Source organism: Rattus norvegicus, chromosome 18 (genome assembly GCF_021556685.1).
Source record: "Rattus norvegicus strain SHRSP/BbbUtx chromosome 18, alternate assembly SHRSP_T2T, whole genome shotgun sequence".
In the NCBI taxonomy this organism is placed as follows: domain Eukaryota; kingdom Metazoa; phylum Chordata; class Mammalia; order Rodentia; family Muridae; genus Rattus; species Rattus norvegicus.
The window spans coordinates 60,705,001-60,727,298 of NC_141551.1; the positions used below are offsets into that span (position 1 = coordinate 60,705,001).

The window sequence follows — 22,298 nt, forward strand, 5'->3', positions numbered from 1 at the left end:
TTTTCATTATAAAAAATATTCACTGAGTCTTCCCAGTTTCCCCGTCACACCTCTGGTTTGGGTCACCGTTGTGGTCATGTGCTTGAAAGCGAAGGGGAGGGCAAGATGGCCCAGAGGTAAGGCCTTGGCCTCACAAGCCCGAGGACCTGGGTCAAAGCCCCAGAACCCACACTTCTGTAGGAATAGAACCTATTTCCAAAGCTGTCCCCTGACTCGATCGGCTGGCTAGAGCACATGTACTGCACACCGTCACACACACGCATACATAACAGGAATAAAATGTATTAAACAAGGGCTGCGTGGCTGGGCGTGCTCTGACGCATTAGTCTTAGTCGATGCTGACCTTGGTTTCAAGGAAGGGTTGGGAAAGTGGTGTCTCTGGTCAATCTTGTGATTTCCCATGAGAGTCAAAGGGAAATTATGTGTGCAAAATTAACTACTGAAACAAAACAAAGGACGTAGACATTTCTTAAGTCATTTCCCCTGTTCCCAGTGAAATCATCTTTGTGTCTACAGTTTGTCAGGCTAACGGGTAACTGCCGGCACTTGTAGAGACTTGTAGATTGTGTCAACAGCTCTTTTACATAATTAAATGCCGAGGAAAGACCCCCATGGACACCCTGTGCAAACACTTTATCTGGTTATGTTAGACCAGAAGAGCCTGTGTGACTTTGTTTTCTCATTGCCGTGACCAGATATCTAAGATAAATTATGGGAAGAAGGGTTTTTTTTTATTTATTTAAAATCAATTTTTTTCACAGACTTTTTTATTTATTTACTCATTTACTTGTTTATTCATTCATTCATTTTACAACCCAATATCAGCCCTTCCTTCCTTTCCTCCCAGTATTCCCTCAGGGAAGTCTTCCCCCAGTCCACCTTCCCCTTCTCTTTTGAGAAGGCGAAGCCCCACTCTGGCTGTTACCTCAGACCAACACAACATCCGCTAACACTAACCTCCCCCTCCTCCACACCAGGTCGCAGCAGGATTAGCTGTATCCTCTCCCACTGAGGCCAGACAAGGGTGGTCCATTTAAGGGTTCAGGATCCACAGGCAAGCAGGCAGCAGGCTCAGGGACAGCTGGGGGACCCGCATGAAGATGATCAAGCTGCTCATCTGCTACACATGTGCCGGGGCCTAGGTCCAGCCTGTGTTTGCTCTTTGGTTGGTGATTCAGTCTCTGAGAGCCCACAAGGGCCCAGGTAGGATGACTCTGTTGGTCTTTTTGTGGAGGCCCTGTCCTCTGCGAGTCCCTCAGTCCTTCTCCTAGCTCTTCCATGAGACCCCTGAGCTGTACTGTTTGAGTCTCCACATCTCTTCCCATTGGCTGCTGGGTGGAGCCTCTCAGAGGACAATTATGCTAGGGTCCTGCCTGCACGCATAACAGGGTATCAACAATAGCACCAGAGATTGGTTCTTGGCGGTGGGTAGTCATTGATTGACCAGTCCCTCTGTCTCTGTCCTTTGTCCCTACACATCTTGGAGGCAGGACACATCTTCAGTTGAAGGCTTTGTGGGTAGGGTTCCCCTTTTGAGAAAGATTCATACAGGGAGGAAGGGTTTTATTTTGGCTTGTGGATTCAAAGGTTTCCCAGCCAGGGTGGGCCGAATCGATCCATTACTCTTGACTGAGCCAAAAGAGACTATCATGCCAGTGGGGAGCATGAGCTTCAAGGCTGACTGGAAGCAAAGAGGGCATTCCTGAGCTATCCAGCATCCTTCCCCTTGCACTCCATTCCTGCAGCTGCTTGGGTCCTATAACTGACATTCGGGGTCCCTCTTCCCTCTCAGTCCTCTGAGACATGCAGGAGGTGTGCTCTCAAGGCATTGAGTTGACAATCAGAAGGAACTATCACAAAACCCCTGGTTGGAATTCCAAAATCAGAGTTACCATTCACACTGACTGCTGATGAACTGAAGGGTGTGGGAAACTGACATTACTGGTTTGAATACACCATTCTTTACCCCCCCCCCCAACAAATACTGCATATACTTCAGAGGCCATGAGATGAAGACAGGATGATGGACTGTCCCACATCCTGTGACCATTGTTTGAAACAGGTGTATAGAGCTGCCCAAGTCCCTCTGAAGTAACTGTGGGCTTTAAATCTTGACAAAGCACACATGGAGTAAAGTATTTTCAGGTGAGGGATATGATCTTAAATTAGTTCAACTGTATCCATCCTTAATCATCAAGACAGGGCCACGTGTGGTGGCGAGCGCCTTTAATATAAGCGCTTAGGAGAGAGGCAGGTGGATGTTTGTGAGTAAAAAGGCTAGCCTGGTCTACATAGTGAGTTCCAGACCAACTTAGACTACCTAGGGAGACCTTGCTAGTGATTTAAAAAAAAAAAAAGAGAGAGAGAGAGAAAGAGAAAAGGAAACTTTAAAAAAAATAAAGAGGATATCCACTAGCCTCCTGCCTTTATCTCTGCTCTCCCAAGGTCATTTATAGACTTTATAAGTTATTCTAATTTTACATTTTGTTTAATAATTTATTTCATACTTGAGAATTGACCCTTTTTTAAAAAAGACAATAAATACATCACCATGAATACTATATGGTAGTTTTCTAACAGCCGACAGTGCCATTTTTAATCATTTTTATGCTTTCAGAAACATTACTATATATATGTACTTCTTAATTATAATAATTATATCTATAGTAATATCAATTTTCTGACGCTACCTCTAGTGTACAAGTTTAATCTGATTATGCTTAATGTAACGATGTTTTGTTAATGCAGCAAATACTCTGTATTCAATTATAATACAATTTCTTAAATTCATACTTTAGTAATAAAGTATTATAATTTACACGTGGATTAAAATGGAAGCCAACTTTCACACTACCTCCTTGAGCCCTAGAGTTGATCGGGCAAAGATGTTTGGTAGAAATATTTGGGGTTGGGGATTTAGCTCAGTGGTAGAGCGCTTACCTAGGAAGCGCAAGGCCCTGGGTTCGGTTCCCAGCTCCGAAAAAAAGAACCAAAAAAAAAAAAGAAATATTTGACTGTTCGGACTGTCGTCCTCTGACACTGTGGCTCGTTGAATCTAGTTGCTACTCAGAGGCTCAGGGGACTCTTTATTTGGGATACGAATAGGTTTGAAAGTACTGGAAGTTTAAGTCCTTACTTTAGAGGGCGTCTGTGATTAGGCCGTCAACTGATAGCGTCTATCAGATCACCTGAACTGACATTCGCAACCTTTTGGAAGGTTAACCTGCCACATATTTGCGCTCCTTGGATGTGGATTGAGGCATGCTTGCAATGCCCGCAAAGGGCCTTTAGACATCCAGAAACTCGCAGTTGAGATTTCCCCCAAAAGACTATCACCTGTCATGCACTGCAAAATATTTTTAAGATGCAGTCGATCAAGTCATTTTCGGGAATGAGTTCTTAATTGGGATCCTAACTTAAAATCCTTAGTCCACAAATAAGCAAATGAGCTGTGATGGTGCTGTGTTCTTACCTCAGGCTTGTTTGGAGGTCAGCCCCTGCCTCGGACTTGGAGCATTAGAAACAGGTTGTTGGGAAAGGGGTTGCAATCTCATGATACGAGGGTTTTGTGTTTTTGGTTTTTTGTTTTGGTTTTGTTTTTTTTTTGGTTTTTTTTTTTTTTTTTGTCAAAATGAGACAGAAAGCAGCTAAAAGTAAGTCACACACCACAGGAGACATCCTCTTGGGACCACAGCCTTGAATTTGGGCCGTTAGTGCCCTTCAGTCAATTACTGACGACCCAGATTGGCTGCTTTGTCACTGATGAATAGACCTAGAAGGGACCTGACGACTGAGTGTGGGAGCCTGCTTGTCACTTCCTTCCAAAGGGCTGGTTTGATATAGACTGAAGAGCATGGATATCTCTTCTCAAAATACTGAAGTGCAGCTTGATGAACAGCCATCCCTCTGTACACACTGCCTCCACACCTGTGGGTTCAGCCAACCACAGAGCATAACTATTCAGGAAAATATATTAGGCCCGTGCTGACCCTGAGCAGCAGTCTGTCTTAATCTGTCATTCCCTAGACAGTGCAGGATAAGTTGTTTGTGGAATACTTCCTGTGTTTGAGGCATTGTAAGTCATCCACAGGTGATTTAAAGGGCACAGGAAGTTCTGAGTGCATTTAAACAGCCGTTCCATTTTAGGGACTGAACACGTAGGATGTTGAAGTCTGTAGGGATAGGGAGGGCTCTGCAGCCCATCCCCCATGGGTGCAGAAGGACAGCTGTTAATGTCTAAAATGCTCTAACTCTTGGACGATACACTGAAGCTGCTTTTGGGGGTTAGGGTGAGCCTGCAGTGTGGTCTAGCCAAGACGTCCAATATCGGTTGCTTGCTCCTTATTGTTTGACACTGACGTCTTAGTCACTGCATGGCCCGCAGTGAGGGTTGGACTGTCGGAGGGCACATTCTGAATACTTCTCTTCTCACATCCCCTCACCCTCCTTTCAGGGATGTATCGTCAGAGTCAGACAATAACATCAGGCAGATCAATCAGGAGGCCGCACACCGGCGTTTCCGCTCTCGGAGGCACATTAGTGAAGACTTGGAGCCTGAGGCCTCTGAAGGCGGTGGAGAAGGCCCTGAGGTATGATGTCCAGAGATGCTGTCAAGCTAAGCAGCTCCATCTTCCCACAATCCCCAGGGTGATTTTGTATCTGTGTATTGCGTGTGAAGACTGTGGCCTCATGACTAACTGATTCCCATCTGAGTCTTAGTGAACTTAGGAAATGCCTGTGAAACCCATGTTTGGCCAAGCCCAGTGACTTACATAAATATGAAGAGGAGAACATGATTCTGGGCTGAAGGTCTTACATGTTTTTGCTTAGTGACTGGTTTTCCCCGGGATCTAACCAATCTCATGACACAACGCTAAAGATGCCATTTTGAGGAATCGAGAGAGGGAGCTCAGTCATGTGTCTGGGTGTCATGGGCAAGTTTCTGATGAACTGCTTGACATCTTAAGAAAGATTGCCCAAACATGTATGAGTCTGAGTTGGTTGGACTATTGATGGCTATTCTCTTATCAACAGTTAACAGTGTGTCACTGGGAAAGGAGATGAACTTAAATCAGAAATGATCTTAGCTTGATGCTGATGACTGATGACTGGGTTGGCCTCGTGTTAGGAAAGTCATTCACAACATGTTTCAGAGACCTTCGTTAGAGCAGCAAGCCAGGGTTTCACAGTAGAGTCACTGAGCGTTCTTCTGCAGAACTAAGCTGTTTTCATTAAGAACCCTCATGGCAGTTAGAAGGAAAAAAAAACCTATATGAGAATTGCTTGTAAATTCTCGAGGTGCTTCTAATCCATTCGTAACAGAGGCTGGGGGAGTATGTATTTACAGGAGTAAGAGTGTGGCCCCTGGGCCCGCTGCCTCCTTCACACTGAGTTCCGACCCCTCAATCGACTGTTCTCTTCATCGATTGGCTCTCTCCGAGAAGTTCCCTGGTCTGTTCATTGGAACAGTGGCCCTCTCTCCCTTGTTCTTATCCAGAAGATTCCGTGCCTCGTGCTAAGGAGGTGTTAATTATGGTCACCCTGATGGTTATGAATGCTGTGTGTTTTCTTTAGAAGGAAGTCAGGTAAATCCCCAGTTCCTAGCACTCACCCTAACATCTGATTCCTCCAAAGCCTTGGGAGACCATTTCAGAGGAAGTGAACATGGCGGGAGATTCTCTCAGCCTGGCTCTACCCCCACCTCCTGCCTCCCCAGTGTCAAGGACCAGCCCCCAGGAGCTGTCGGAAGAACTGAGCAGAAGGTTGCAGATCACTCCGGACTCCAATGGGGAACAGTTCAGTGCTCTGATCGTAAGTCATGGTATTGTTAGAAAAGCTGAACACGGTTGGTCAGCAACACTATTGCTTTATTCTCTTGTATGCAGGTAATAGCCAAGGGCATCAATTCTTGACCTGTAGGTCATGACCCACTTAAGAGTCAAACTACCCTCTCACAGGGACCACATACCAGAAGCCCCACATATTGGATATTCACATTATGATTCATAACTGTAGCGAAATTACAATCATGAAGTAGCAACAAACTAAAGTCATGGCTGCGGGGTTACCAAAGATGAGCTCTATTAAAGGTTCGCAGCATTAGGAAGACTGAGATCCACTGGCCAAGTCTATCGAAAAGGCTCATGAAAACAATGTCTTTGCCATGGGGGTGTTTCCTGTTGAGAAAAAGGGGCCCTCAGAGCCTCTCAACCAGTCTTTTAAACTCACACTCCACACACCTTCCATTCACAAACAAGGAGAGCGGATATTTAAGCGATTGTCCCTGGCAAAGCTTGACTGTGAGGTAGAAGAAACCCAAAAACCCAGCATATGAACTCTTGAGGAGAAAAAGGTTGAAACTGTGGCCCAGTCATCAAGATAACACTTGACCTGGGCTTCTCAGCCCTCACAGAAATACTCTCTAGAAGTTTCAGCTCAGTGAGAAGGAATGAAATCAGTCACAAAGAACTCTGCATGTGGCAGTGGAACATGCCGGGAAAGCCCTTTGATCATCCTCACGTGAGAACAGAATTAAGGCCAGGAGCACACACCATGTTTCTCAAGCAATTGGACTTACAGATGTCCTGGAGAGAGCCATGGTTGTCACTATGATGGAAACGACATCCTCATACGGTCACCTCCATGATGAGCACACGGAACATAAAGGGATTGGAGGGCCACATAGAACATGAAAGCCACTAAGTACAACGTCATTCGCCCTTCAGTTATGGCGTTCTCAGAGGAAGCTGCTGGCCTCTGCTGCGTGAGTGGCAGTGACTGTGCTACCACATTAAAATTCCATAAAAGTCTCTCAAAAAAGGGGAACACCACCGGGATGAAAATTCAGTACTAAGTGGAGAGAGAAGAGGTTGCATATATGAGATAGTTGAATTGGTAAAAAACTGTTGCTATGGAAACAACATAAGCCACAAAGCCATGTATTTAAAATGTATCAAGGAAAAAAATTGCAGAAATTATAACAGTCATATACCGTTTATATAAAGTATGTGGGAAAAAAATTCCTAGTTTTCTATGTTGATGTAAATTGACATTTGTCACGATTAGAGTACGGAGTTCTTGTATTCAGTGCTTCCAGAAGCCTGGTATATCCTTGGGGAACTTCCTCCAATTTTGATGCTCAGAGCTACTCTGTATTTAAGGGCAGTGGGATGAATGCTTCCCTCAGGATGACACACATGCCCAGTGTGGGAAGGCATAGGTCGTCCCTGACACCACCACTTAGTTTTGCCCATCTTTAACTTACTGTGTGTTATTATACAATGTTAAAAGCCACGCGTGTTACAGGCTATAGTGTGGCTGAGCGTTCTCCCAGCAAGGAGCCTTCTACCTGTGACCTTCTCGGATCCTTGTTCAGGTCCACGAGGCAAACAAGCGAAAGGAGCATTGTGTGTGGCACACGGGATTGTCTTCGGGTGTGCCTGGCTTCCCTGCCCCACTCTGTTCCTACTGGAGTTCTTCCACTCGGAAGCTAAATACAAACGTTAACCCTCACAGGGAGGATGGGCAATGTCTAAGTGCTGTGGCCACACAGTTTAGCTTTCTTTCTTCCCCCTTTTCCTCCGTTCCTCACCCTTGAGGATTTGCCCAGAGCTGGCATCCCAGGTAGTATACAAGGCCGTTGACCTCTTGTCACTCTTGAGTGTTGTGGGGACCTGTCTCTTCTCCCTTCCAGTAGTCTTGGCCTCCTTTTTACTTTTAAATCCCCGCCTGCTGGAGAACACTTGAGAGTTGAAAGCTGAGCTCTGGAAGGGCACTGTAAATGCTGGGAAACAGGTGGTGTTTGATGGCCTCTGATGCCAAAGAGCAGGGCTAGGAAGTGTGAGAGCTCTCCTGTTAACACTGCCTGTCTTTCCCTCCCCTGCAGCAGAGAGAGCCCTCGTCTAGGCTCCGGTCCTGCAGTGTTACCGACACGGTTGCTGAACAAGCTCACCTTCCACCGGTAACAAACACTCCTTTCTGGTCCTCAGCTGGACTTTTTTGGCTTTGATTGAAAATCTTTAGGGCCGCTGAGAAAGAGTTTTTCCTGTGTGGATCCATGCACTGCATAAGCAGGACATCGGAAATTTTCTGAGTAAATCTTGACTTTCCAACCCAGAGTCCTCGCTACCAACCAAGCTTCCAAGATGCTAAAACCGTGCTCTGGTGTTTCCAGAATGCATCCTGACCTGCTTATGTGACTGAAACTAGGTGGTCCATTCAGCTGGGTCTCAGGCAGCCGAACTCTGTAAACTCACTGATCCCTTTGAACAGGAAGAACTCTTCCAGCGAGACAGCCTGATTTTTTTTTTCTCTACTCCCCATAGCTTAAACGCTCAGCTCCACAGAGCAACTGCACTAACTATAAAGGCAGCCGCGCAAATGAAGAATCAGCTGCCGTTTGCTTTCTCCCTCCTACAGCTGTGATAAGTCTGAGTGTGCATGGGCATGGCAGAGGGGTTTTGATATCCAACATATGCTAAAGGAAATATCAAATCGGAGGGCAGGCGAAAGCCTTGCTAGAAATAATTTACATGAATTGGTTTCTTCTTTGGGAGGTGAAAATATTCTGTGGTTTTAAATGTTCAATTTGATATTTGATCTTGGCCTTTTTTTTGTTTGTTTGTGGCTTTTTTTGGTTTTTGGTTTTGGGAGGTTTTTGTTTGTTTTTTGGGTTTTTTTGGTTGTTGTTGTTGTTTTTGTTTTTGTTTGTTTGTTTGTTTGTTTGTTTGTTTGTTTGTTTTGGTGGGTTTGTGAGGAGACGGGAGAATTAAGACAGAGGCTTGGACTGTACACCAGGCCAGCCTTAAGCTTGCAACAATCTCCTGCTTCCCACCACCCCCCAGTGCTGAGATCACAAGCATGAACTGTCACACCCATTTTTTTTTTTTTAATTGCTACAGATCCTCTTTCATGACCTTCGTCATTGGTCATTGTGTGTGAACTCGAAGAAAGGCAACAGATTTAAAGTTTCTGAAGCCATCTTCCTCATATGCATTTTTCCCCCTGACTTCAAAGGGCGGTTTTGTTTAGGTTTTACTATTTTTAAAGTTACAAAAATGAAGCGATGTGTACCCAGCCAGCGTAATAAATTGGGTTGTGGAGTCCCTCGTGTAGGTTGGCTGATATAACAAGGCGAGATGGATGAGCTCAGTTGAGACCTCCCAAAGCTGAACCGTAGACTGAGAGGAGCTGGTGGGGATCCTTCTCAGCCTGCTGATTCTGATTGTCCTGCAGACATCGATTACTCTCGCCCTCCTCTTCCAAATCAGTGTCAGCTTTATTTGCCGAAGAGTCCCTCTGCCTGGAGACCGTGATTCCACCCGTCCCCTTGTTCTTAAGATGCAGGGCCCCCGCTGACCACCAGTGGCCTCTCTGAGATGTGTAGATGTAAGCATCTGCTAAGTTTTGGGCCGTGGAAGCACAAAACATCACATTTGAAGTGTCTGTTAGTCACCCCTGTCTCGGATGTAGCCTGAGCTCCTTGGGGGTGTTCTGGTGATACAGAGACCATTATATGCTATTCTCTCTTGACTGCTGGTCATGGGGCGTGCCCAGCTTCATTTGAACAAGGCGGGTGATGGGGACACCAATCTCGAGTCACCTGTCACAGCACCTCCTCGGCAATGATTTCTGGTTCACTGAGCAATGAGCCGCCTCCCCCCCCCCCCACAAGTACATGTTACTGATGGACATTATCGTTCAACAGCCCAGCACCCCAACTAGGCGAGCCCGTTCGTCAACTGTCACGGGTGGTGAGGAATCAACGGTAATGACCCCAGTTATTGAACACTAACGGTGAAAGTCCGTGGGATGGTTTATTATTTTGATTATGGTGAATCAGGTCAGTTTCTCTATGGTAGAGAGACACGTGCGTTTCTTATCTTAGACATCTCATCTTGGGTTCTTTAAGGTATTGGGTAAAACAGAGTCATTTTTAAACCTCCATAATTCGATGAGAAGTACTGCCACGCCTGGTTAACGGTGCTTAACCCAAGCATTTCCAGTAGGGTTTGTCGGTGTCTTTATTCCTGGCGAGCTTTCTCTCTTGCTGTTGACTACTCGGTTAAGTGAGAGTGAAGCCATGAGCGTCATTAGGGCTGGGCATGTGAGTCCAGGTGTGCGAGAAGCTGTGCACTCCTGTTTCCTGCACCACATTTTTAACAGGGAATCAGATTGTCTGCATCTCCATCATAACCCATAACCTCTCTCTGCCACGAGACGTCTGATTGACGGGAGTGGACAAGTGTTTGTACGATTCCCAGGGCGGGAGCAATTAGGACATTTCAGTGACATTATCTATACTTGTTACTATTTTCTTATTTTGATTGCTAGCATTCATGCTCACAGGTAATTTCAATCGGACTAGTTGTTTTCGTGTGTTCTACTGATCCTCGAAGTCCGACCAGTCTGCATTTGCTGATTGGAGCTTAGATGACTCTTTGAAGAAGTTCTTTTTAATTGTCTCACCTTTGCTGCGCTCGCCCTGGCTGCTCATTATTTGTGAATAACTTTAACTACAGACACAATGGCTGATTTCCTGCAGGATGTTTAGCACCCAGTGTTACACGAAGGACGCTCAGAAGGACCCTCAGATTAGCCGTCAGAGCAGTGAGCACAGCATAGAGTTGCTAAGCCACTGTGGCTTATGTGACAACAGTCAGGTACTGGAGAGCCAGGCTCCACCTCCAGCAGAATTCAAAGAAGTCTGTTGGCCTCCTACAGTTGTGTTGACTGACACAACCTACTCTGAGTAGTGGAGTCACAGGGCAGACCATTCCACGGGATGGTTTGTCTCATACCCATAGCATCCTCTTAGTGTATCAGTCATCGTTCCGTTTAATTGAATTTGCAACCTGCTCATAGCTGTGGAGTGTTGATGATGGCTCATGGTAGCAAAAGACAGAACAAACTGAACTACTATAGGACCAGACTGTGATAGAAAGTCACCTGGCAGTACAAGGTCATTCATCAGAGGAAAAGAGAACCCATGTGCCTCTGGGGCTGCCCTTTTCCAGCGTTCTTCCCACCTGTGTTCTCCTCCTTCACCCATGAATTTGGTCTTTTATTTGCTTCAGTCTTTTATTTTTGAAGCCTTGGCAGTGGTAGTTCCTAAATGCTCCCACCATGATATACCATGCTTTCTCAGTACCTAGATAAGTTTGGAAGGACCACATCCGTCTCTCTCCCAGAGTGACTTTCCCCTCTGACCTCCTCTTTGATGCATATGCCGGGCAGAAATGTTCTATAAATTACCACCTCACTCCCGTGCCCTCTCAAACATGCATGTGCTGCTGTTACACACGCAGGCGCTGTTTATTTATGGGGAGGGGGGAACCTCAGCATGATGTTGCATACATAATGCTCAGAAAACTATTTTTAACTTAGGTTGGTTTTTCTCAGCTATGTTAATGATCATTCGGCATTCAGCGGCAGAAATACACCACAGTTTATACACATCTCCCATGCCCACCAGCATTCCCACGCCGTCTACCGCGTGTGGTAACCGTCCTTCTATGAAGTGCTTCTCCTACACAGTGATAGAGTGCTTACCCTCATCTGGGGAACCCTGACCTTTTGATTTATGGCAAAAGTCTGTACACCATGTCACTTTATTACAGGCTACACCAGGGCTCTCCCTTTCAGATAGAAAGAGCGAGGGAGCAAAGTCCTTTGATCTTCACTGAAGAGAGTCTAAAAATATCCTGAGATACCACTGTGGCTGGGCCTGGGTGAGTCATGGAGAGTCTATGATGCACAGTATCAAAGGATAGTCAGACTTCCTCAGTTTCAACATAATCCCGATCTTCATTGTCGTTGATGGATCACAGCCACCATGAGGCTGGAGTGAATGCCTATTTGGAATCATAATGCCCAGCAGTATATTAGGTTATGGATGAAAACTCAAATGCTACCTTCAGCTTACGTTTGGATTGCCTAACCTGTTTCCTGAGAAAGGCTGAGACATCATTCACATAGAGTAATAAAACTCTAATCAATGGACCCAAGCCTGGACGTCTTCCAAGAGATGGCCGATGAAGCCGAGTTGTCATTGCTGGTCATGTGTCCTGGGTGGCCATGTTTTAGTAATAAAGGGAGTCATCGGCACAAGCAGTTCTACGTGCTCGTCTTGAGAGGAGGCTGTCTCGAGATATTTTAATAACAGCTTCCTGCATAGATGCGACTAAATTACCAGTTGCCTGTTTAATTCCCAGTTGAAGGGAGAATGGTCGTTTTAGACACATTCAGAATTCTCTCTGCTGGCCTCCTCTGTGTAACTAGTCCTGTTACCTATAGAGCTCTGTGTGTATAACCCGGGTGCAGGAAGTTCTTGCCGCTGACAGTTCGGTTCTGAAAGTCCTGGAAGGGAGGTCACTGTGGCTGTGGACCACTTGGTCGGTCTTTCACGGTCACAAAAACTTACATCTCTTTGTTGGTGGTTGTCTTGCTCCTGGATACCGGATGCTGTGTGGTTAAGTTGTGCTTGGAATTCCCTGATCCTTTAGGACTTATCTGGGAAAATGTCAAGGAGCATTCTTAGCAGGAAGGCTCCTTATATACACTGTCTCCCTTGCCTGATAAACACGGCTTATGTTCTTGCTTCCTCCAGTTCAGGGTCACAGGGCATTGGGGACCTTCACCAGAGCATTTAGTAGTGAGCAAGGTAGCTAGGGCAGGACAGAAAGAAAGCTCAGTAAGAGAAGAGTCACATGATCAGCCTAAGTCCAAGAAAGCAGCCCTGGCAGAGGTACTTAAGAGGGCTGGTGGGAAAAGACCCCACTGGGGAAGGCAGCACCCAGAGCAATGGGGCAGAAGTCTTGCTGGCCCTGGTAGGCATTGTCTTTCTGAGCGTCTCCCCCAGATCATTGCTTTCCCAGCACAATGTGAGGTTCAGCACTATGGATGCAGCCATTCCTGGGTTAGTGCTCGCCCTGGGCATTTCTTTCCTGCCCGTCACTCAGTCATCCCGTATACTCTAGCACCCGTTCACCCAGGCTACGTCTCTCATGATGCTTCTTACATAATCCAAAGTCGCAGTAAGTCTTCATCTAAAAAGATGGAATTCATGCTGGGTGTGGTGGCACATGTCTCTAATCCCAGCACTGGAGAGGCAGAGGCAGGCTTTCTAGGAGTTCAAGGCCTTCCTGGTTTACATATGAGTCCTAGGCCAGCCAAAGCTACATACTGAAACCCTGTCTCAAGAAAAGGAAGACAGAAAGAGAGTAAAAAATTTGCACTATCTATTTATAGTTCAAACTAGACATCGCAGACCGTGGGAGGGTTATAGTCTATGTCATTACGCTGGTATAAACACTGCCTCTAATAGGAGACTCTATAGGAATCCTTCACCAGAGGTCTAGAGGACCTCCTGAGCTGGGGAGCATAAACACACCAGGGATCCTGCAGATTATGTCCCCATACAGCAGTGCAAGTCAGAGGAGAGACTCAGTGTCACATATTGCCCTGAAAGTTTGTGTGCACTGGGCCTCAGGAAGAACTATGCACTGAGCATCTACGGGTAGGCAGCCGTGTAAAGGTGTCTAGAGCGCTCATTCCTCTTCTGGGCATGAACACTGGGTGGTTCTCTTTCGAACTGTGTGGTTTACCAATGAACTTTAGCAACTGGACCAGGGTATGATTCCTTGTTTTTATTTACTGACACTTTGGTAACGGTTCCCTATTTAAGACCTCAGAGAGATGATTTTGTAAGAATGTGGATGCCTTCCTTCTCCCAGGAGAGTGGAAGCGCTTGGAGTCAGTTTGTTTCAGATTTCCAGATACTCTTTGTTTATGGGTTGTGGGTTTTGTTTTGCTTTTCTCTGTTTTTTGTTTGGTTGGCTGTTTTTTTTTTTTCTTCCCCTGTACAACCAGCATTAACTTAATCTTGCCCAGAGAAATATAACTTTCTAGTTACTTTATTAAACTGGTCAGAGAACAAATTCTAGTTGTTAAATAATAATAATTTCTTGCACAAACAGCCATCAGTGGCCTATGTACATACCACGCCGGGCCTACCTTCAGGCTGGGAAGAAAGAAAAGATGCTAAGGGACGCACATACTATGTCAATCATAACAATCGAACCACAACTTGGACTCGACCAATCATGCAGGTATGAAGATCACCATGCAACCCAGACTCAAGGACCTTAGCAGCCAAGACGTAATGTCCAACCTAGCATGGCGTTCATGCTCTGTTAGGAAGGGCCTGTATTTAAAACAGATCTCACCAAAGACATGTGTTACTTTCAGTAGAATATTTGCCTGAGGAAGACGTTGATCCTTGGAGACATACATTTTTAATGTGATGTAAAAATACATTCAGAAAGTGAGCTTGTGACCATGGACAGCTCCCTCTCCCGCACCCTGAATCTCTTTATCTCCATGGCTAGTTTTTAGTTGGGCCAGTGGCTTACTTTTATTTCTGTTCCATGTGCCTCCCAAGTCTTTGCCACCCCCCCCCACTATTAGCTTTAATTATTTCCTCTATGCTTTAAATAGGCCAGACCTGTTATTATGGCTGTGTGTGTTGTCATTGGGGTTCATGCTCCTAATCACACACAGGGAGATCCTCATACAAAGCTAACTTGTTTTTGCCTCCAAAATAGCTTGCAGAAGACGGTGCCTCTGGATCAGCCACAAACAGTAACAACCACCTAGTCGAACCTCAGATCCGCCGGCCTCGTAGCCTCAGCTCGCCAACAGTAACCTTATCTGCCCCACTGGAGGTGAGAAGGCCGCCTCGTCTAACCAGGGTCATCTCTGTCCCATGGCTTCTCTTCATTCTCTCTTCTCTCTAAACTGGACTTTGTTCCTGAGGCAGGTGGCGAAGGCTGCTGTGTCAGACTGCCCACATGCTTCAGTGTCTCGGCCAGCTAACATTCTGGACTCTTGTCATAATCTTCATTCTCATTTGGCTAGCACCGCCGGTGCGCTCTCTGCTGAACCTGTACCTGTTGTGTTTGCTCCTTCTTGCCTGTTACGCCATCAGATCTCATCATTCTTCCGAGTGGCTTCTGTTTTATAGCGATCGCTTCGTTCATATTTCCTTTGACCGTAGGGTCTTCCATTGTGTGGGTACGTGTTTCTAATGTATGTTTTCATCTCTTAAGTCATTGCTGTACATCTGCTTGTATGCTATCCTTGTCGTGTTTCAGTGGCCGCCCTGAGCGTCATAAATGGCAGACACTCTAAAGCCAAAGAAGATAGGAGTAAATTAACGTGCTCTGAGGCAAGCTCCTCACAGTGGGAGCTGGGGACAGCACTTCCAGACTGTCGGGAATGTGGGATAATGACTGTCATTCCGGGTGGCTGCCTCCACCAGTGGAGGTCTCCTTCCAGGTTCTAAAACCCGGCAGTTGTGTTTGTAAGACTACGTGCTCTTTGAGAGCAAGGACTTGTCTTGCTCTGCTCTGAAATCTCCACCCATAAAATGGTATTTCGGGCAGGCATGATTGGCAAAGAATTGTGGCTATTCATCCTTGATGTTCTTGCACACCTAACCAATACAAAGGCATAAAGTTAGGGTTGGTTCGAAAGTAGATGGAGAAATGGGGGTTCGGGGGAGCCTCTCCCTCATTGCTCTCCAAGGAAGAGCTTAATACCAGCTGCATTGTGACGTGTTGGATTGGCCCGTGGTGAAGAGTTCTAACACTCATTATTGTTCCTTAGGGTGCCAAGGATTCACCCATACGCCGTGCTGTGAAAGATACCCTTTCCAATCCACAGTCCCCTCAGCCATCACCTTACAACTCCCCCAAACCACAACACAAAGTCACACAGAGCTTCCTGCCACCAGGCTGGGAGATGAGGATAGCGCCAAACGGCCGACCCTTCTTCATTGACCATAACACAAAGACGACAACCTGGGTAAGGTTGATGCTTTTATTTGGCCCCGTTCTCACCATGAGCTCTGGTTAATTCTTTTCCTTTCTGACTCGGTCCTCCTGGGTCCTTCTAGAGGAGTTTCATCACCAACTCTGAAGCGAGTGTCCTGAGGGGCTGGTGGGTACCTTAGATGCACAGTCACAACTGCTGGCCAATAGGGCGCTATACCAGTGTGGCAGCCCTGGAAAGCTCTGGTTTTAAGTTCCATTTGGGGGCAAGGGCAGCCTTTCACATTGCTAGCCTTTTGACTTCATTGTAACACGTCTCATGCTATTAGTTTACTGTAATAGGAGTGGTTAACATTTGAAACTAGTGTTCTCCCTGTCGCTTTTCTCTCTAGTGGTCATTTCAGATGAGCATTTTCAATTTCCGTGCTACGTTTTCTTTCCTTTCTTCGTACATTCAGATTTCCCTAGTGACCTGATGGAGGCTTGACTGTTCTTCCAAGTGAACATTTTGACCAAACTGATTTTCTTCTCACGCTGATCTTTCTTTAGTCACACTCGTGAAAGAGCCTGTGTGTTGTTGCACTTGGGAGAAATGAGTTGAGGCCAAGGTGAATGAGTGCCTCCCTGGCCCTCTGTCAGCTCTTTGTTTCTTCAGCCTACTCAGAGCTAGCTTCTTCAAGGCAGCACAGAGCACTTGCTAGAAGTCAGCGTTCCTCCATTGCAATCCCTAACCCTGTAATTCAGATGAATTTCTCTCTTGTTTCTTGTTGGTTTTGATGCAGCAGGAACTTCTTTCGTTTTTGTTGTTGTTGTTTGTTTGTTTTGTTTTTGTTTTTCGTTTTTCTGCCTGTCCAATCAATCGAATTGTGTAGAGCAAACTCGGAGATTAATGCTGCCCCTCCAGCATCTGTGCTCCGTGATCAGAACTAACCCAAGTCTTCCCTGGCTCGCTCTTCCCTCTCGGATCCGTTGTGCACGTGCACAACCGGTTCCTGTTTCTAGCTGTGTGATTGCCCAGTCGATGGAACAGTGGTATTGTGTTAAGGTAAAGGTTTCAACCAAGGTGACCTTGGCTATCATTTACTCTCAGTCTGTGGCGTAATTTAATTCAATCCCTTGAGAATCAGACAGTGTGCTCCCTAAATTCCTGTGGACTGAGGTGCAACATGTCCCCACAAGGGCATTCTTGGCAGCTGGGGCAGGCCTGGACCTTCCTCTGCGGGATGTTTAACATCCTTGGCTCCCACCACTGAAGGCTAATGGCTGCCATAGCCCTCCCAATATAGTGACAATCAGGAATGCACTCCAATTTCCAGACACCCCACAGTGCAACTGAACCAACCTCAGGGCCTTTCCCTGTTTTGCAGGAAAGGAATTTACCTGCCTGCCAAGGGCCTTACCATCAAGGTCTGGTGACATTCACTTGGTAAACCGATAACTACTTCAGAGGCACAGAATGACAAGGAGATTTGTTTGACTCACCTTTGAGTGGGAAGGTAGTATTACAGGCTCGTGGGCCAAGAGAGCAGCTCTTTGGCAAGTAGAACCTTAGAGATTGGTTTGGGGTCTTTTTCTTTTTTTTTCCTGTCACTGACACAGAACCTGGGCTGTCCTTCTGGTGTTCCCATTTTCCACAGCGCTGTTTGGGTTTCATACCCTTAGCCAGAAAATCGGAGCTCCAGAGATAGGGGATAAATATCATAAAAGTCAGGATTAGTGAGTGGAGCCACTGTGGCTTGCCAACATAAGCTATGATTTTAGTAATACGAACTAGCTTAGTAATGAAATCCCCTAACCTTTTCGCAGCCTTTCACGCCCCAACTGCAGCGTAAGTGCAACTGGGCAGGACTAATTTTAAATAGCACACACTTTATTTACTGCTGGCACCGGTGCCAAATGAAACTCGCTTTTGATCACCCGTTGTCTCTTTTTACCTAGACTCTTGCTATTTGACCAGTCTGATCCTTTGAACACTTAACTTTCCTGAGACACTTCATGGCTGCTACCGTTGAACATTCTTAGGCAACCACTGGAAATCCCTCAAGTTACCTCCCCTCCCTCAGCAGGCAGATGCGCTGACACAGCTGTGTTTTCTCGTCCAAACACAGACACCGACCCCATCCAGCATTCTCATCTTGGAAAACAGATTCAGAACCGCATGTCTGTCTTGACAAAGGGGTGGGAGAGGCAGGAAGAGAAAAGATGCTTTCTGAACTCAGGGGCGTTTGCAGTTGGCATTGCAAGCACAGTGAGGACAGCGCACTCTCCTTAGATTTGAGTGTTGTAACAGAAGAGGGGGAAACAACCAATCAGACAAACCGGAGATGGAGAAGATACCCCCCTTCATCCTGTACCATTGATTCTTAAACTTCCCTGTAAGCTCGAGAAGACTTAGGCGCCATTCCCTTTATACCAGGAGAGAGAGCCGGTAGACTCCTGTCTACAGTACGCAGCCTTTAATCACACGGGCGATGAAGGCCGTGTGCCAGCAGTCCAGCTGGAATCATATCTGACCACAATTTTTAAAAAAATTCATAATAATGGATGGGTTTGGCCTCACCAGCAGCAATGTGTGCTGGAAGTCACTAGAGGCCTTTCTTCATCCCCCCTTGCTAAGGGAGCAGCTAAAAGTATATGGACGCCTTTCACAGGACAAAGCCTTGGCCTGTCTTCACAACAGACTTTATGCCTTAAGTTAAATCACAGCTACCCCAAGTCCACACTAACCAAACCCAGTGTGGCTGCTGTGAGGAGACTGAAGGGGGAAAGGCACATTTAGGATTATTTTTTAACCAATCATCATCCCTGTATTTTATATATTTACACACACACACACACACACACACACACACACACACACACACACACACCCCTACCCAGAGGAAATGTAGAAATGGCAGATGTGTTTTATCTACTTGGTTGATTGGTATTCTTGTCGTTGAAGACCTCATTAGTATTCTGTCCTACCATTTAAGCATTGTCAGACCTTATCTGCCATGTCTGTCCTTCAGCTACAGAAATGCTACCTCCTTGGGTTGTTCAAGGGACAGCAGCCTCAGGAGTTACCACAACAATAGTCCTCATGGCAGCGGCAGCCATTTTTTTTTTTTTTTTTTTTTTTTGGACTACTGTTACTATGATCAAATATGAGCCCTTGGCTTGGGGCCTGCCCATGCTCTGACGCGTGGTTTCCACACAAAGCCATTTTATCAGACCTGCAAAGCTGTGCTGGCCCCTTCCTACTCCCCCAGGTCCTGATTCTCCATGAATCTTAGCATCTGCCTCTTCTCTATATCACCGATCTGTGGCCCACAGAGCCAGTTGTCCTGTACAACTAACTTCACTCCATTGCTAGCCTTTCTGGCTATGGTGCCCAGAATCCCCACCTCCTAATAGACACCCCAGGATTTCTATAACCCTCACTTGGTCATTGGCTACCTGGGATTTCAAGGGTCCCTGGCAGCCGTGGTATCGCCTGTCCCATCTCAGAGTTAACACTAGATGAGTAACTTTAGTGGACTTCATTTAAGTCTTCTGTGCAGTTAGCCAGCTCCAAGCGATATCCTAATTATCAGCTTCTTGGCCTCTCTAAATCCTAAATCCTGGCATAGCTCTGTGTGCTGCTGTGTGCTACAGAACACTGGAAATACTACATCTCAGCCTTTCGAAAGATGCATTAGCTTCAGGGTCAGCATTCCTCACAAAGCACTCCGGTGATTTATGTCTTCAATTAAAATCTACCCTCACTTATAGAGATGGGGCTGCTTGTACTGCTTGTACCCTTTTCTATTCTTGCTATTTCCAAAACCTCTCCCCTTGTTCTAATCCATCGCTCCTGGCTCTCACTGTTGATCTGGGAAGCTGGTGAAGCAGTAAAACCTTTTGTCAATTTGTCAGCAGCACACGCAGCCTTTATTCGCTTTGCTGGGACGGAGCTGGTGTCAGATGTCTCCACAGCTTGCTTTTACCTGGGTTGATGGCGTTATTGTTCCAGTTGACTGGGTCTCGTTCTGAGTTTTGTTTGTTTTCTAATCTTTTGAGTTTAAAAGCTTTGGATTCTTTACGCCCCACCACATTCCAACTGGCTTTACGTGAAGGGCAAATCCCAACTCTGGATCCTCTCCAAGTGAGTGTGGGAAACTGAGTCTCTGATAACTTCTTATCTAAAGAAACAGAGACAGGGGATGTTGCGAGATGAGATGTCTGTCTCTTCTTTGCAAAGGAGAAAACATGACCAAAGTTGGCAGAGTATGTATTTCTTTCACTGATTTTTCTTTGGCCTCTGAGGAACATATCTCTTAAGGAAACACGCTTACAAATTTTATGTTAAGACAGGAGTGGGAACCTAATCATCAGAGCATGATGGGTAGTCTCATTCACGCCGCCCGCTAGCATACATATAATTTCATAGGATGAAGCAAGCTATCTCTGGAATAGCACATGGACTCTCTGGTCAGACAGATTCAGAAGGAGGAGGTGGAGCCCAAGTACCGAGGAATAGTGTTCTCAAAGGGTCGCACTTAGAGACTGAACACTCACTCCTCTCCCTCCCTGGAGGACAGTCATGCATCTCCCAATCTGGTTGCCTTTCCCCTTTCCCCTTCTCTGAGTCTTGGGGAAACAGTTAACCTCCAAAGGTTTGTTCTCCTTTTCTAACACATGGTAGCCAGGTTTTCTCTACCAAGCAGACAACCAGGATCCCTCCCGGGTGCCTGAAGGCATGGAGGATGGGAAGGTGCCAATGAGCGCACACAGGGAACCCCTCTTAACAGCTGTCATGTACATTTTTCCTGCAGGAAGATCCACGGCTGAAATTTCCAGTACATATGCGGTCAAAAGCATCTTTAAACCCCAATGACCTGGGCCCTCTTCCTGTGAGTATATTACAGAGACATGAAATGGTCCAGAAATGTGTGCTCATCCTCCCCGAGTTCATGGGAAGCCTGTGCACCTGCCCCAATGCCCCCTGCCCCAGTGCCCCCTGCCCCAGTGCCCCCTGCCCCAGTGCCCCCTGCCCCAGTGCCCCCTGCCCCAGTGCCCCCTGCCCCAGTGCCCCCTGCCCCAGTGCCCCCTGCCCCAATGCCCTTGCCCCAGTGCCCCCTGCCCCAGTGCCCCCTGCCCCAGTGCCCCCTGCCCCAATGCCCTTGCCCCAGGCTTTCTGGGTCCATTGGTCAATGTTCCTCAGTAGAGTTAGATGTCGGGCATTTTGAAGGAATATTCTAGTACATTACGAGCCAGTGCTTGTATAAAGCGGCTTTTAATTACCAGCCATTAGTGGGAGTTCATTTTTGACACAGGACATGTGCAAGGGACATATACTGCAGGTGCCAATTTAAACAGCGTGCATTTATTTTGTAACTTAGCAACTCCCGAGCTCCAGCCATACTGTTGACAAAGTCCTAAGAACAAAAGCCAGGAAAACAGTGTGGAAAGAAAGGGCACAAGTAATCACAGAAAACTTCCCTAAAGTCACTTAACCTGTAGGGTTGTTTTTTTTTTTAAGTGTTTTTCCCTTTGTCGTGGACTCTTTATGTACCTGAGGGTAGTGTTTTGATTTTTGTTTTGTTTTGCAATTTTGTTCCTCTTTGGAGGCATGATATAATTTGATCTGTACTGGGTTTGGGATGAAACTTTTACCGTCTGCCTTCTTCAAGAGCGCGCCCTTCATAAAAAAATGCTGGCGATGAGGGGACAGGGTTGGGTTGGGTTTGGTTCTGGTTTGGGGTTCTAGTATTATTTGTTTGGATGACTCAGACCAGGCTGGAACTCAAAATCCCCTTGCTCTTACTTCCCTGGTTCTAGGATAGCAGCCATGCACCACCACACCCAACCTCTGACAAACTTTTTTTTAAATGGAAGTCGTCGTTATTATTTCCCAAGGATAAGAGCCTTTTGAAAGTCTAAGAGAACCTCTTAGGCTGGAGAGATGGCTCGGTGTAAAAAAGTGCTTGCCGCACAAGCATTAGGATCCGAGTTCAAATTTCTGGACCCACATGAAAAGCGAGACTCGGCCATATGCACGCCTGTAGCCCTGGTGCTACAGGGAGCTGGCTGGCGTTTGCTGGCTACTAAACTAGCTCCAAGCTCAGTCAAAGAAAGACCCTGTGTCAAAGAAATAGGGTGGGGTGTGAATAGTACACCCAGTCCCTCCTCAGACTTCCACAGGCATAGGCATGTACACCTGCACAGACATATGCACGTACAAAACACATACACACACACACATACCACATCATACCACACCACACCACCCCTCAAAAACAAGAAGGGGTGTGGCATCCTTCCTGTCAGCTGTGAGTGCAGAGGCAGAAAGGCAGTCCCCAGAACACACTGGCTAGGAGACAGACTGAAAGAAACGCTCCAGGCTCTCCAAGAGGCCCTGCCTTGTTAGGACAGAGAACAATCCTAACAGTCAAGGCATCTCAGCGCTCCATACCCATTGCTACCCCTGTGCACAGGCACAGGCAT

The 22,298-nt window shown here is 46.4% G+C and overlaps 1 protein-coding gene across 38 annotated transcripts in view; it reads left to right on the forward strand.

Moving 5' to 3' along the window:
- The window catches only part of Nedd4l (NEDD4 like E3 ubiquitin protein ligase), a 332,826-nt gene that overhangs the window by 268,668 nt on the left and 41,860 nt on the right, over positions 1-22,298 (forward strand). For 17 of the 38 annotated variants that reach the window (XM_087592380.1, NM_001401320.1, XM_087592386.1 and 14 more), the window contains 8 exon segments: positions 4,454-4,589; positions 5,635-5,811; positions 7,886-7,960; positions 9,707-9,766; positions 13,977-14,108; positions 14,604-14,723; positions 15,667-15,864; positions 20,627-20,704. In XM_087592380.1, the coding sequence (XP_087448506.1) occupies positions 4,454-4,589; positions 5,635-5,811; positions 7,886-7,960; positions 9,707-9,766; positions 13,977-14,108; positions 14,604-14,723; positions 15,667-15,864; positions 20,627-20,704 (976 nt within the window). 38 annotated transcript variants of the gene reach the window in all.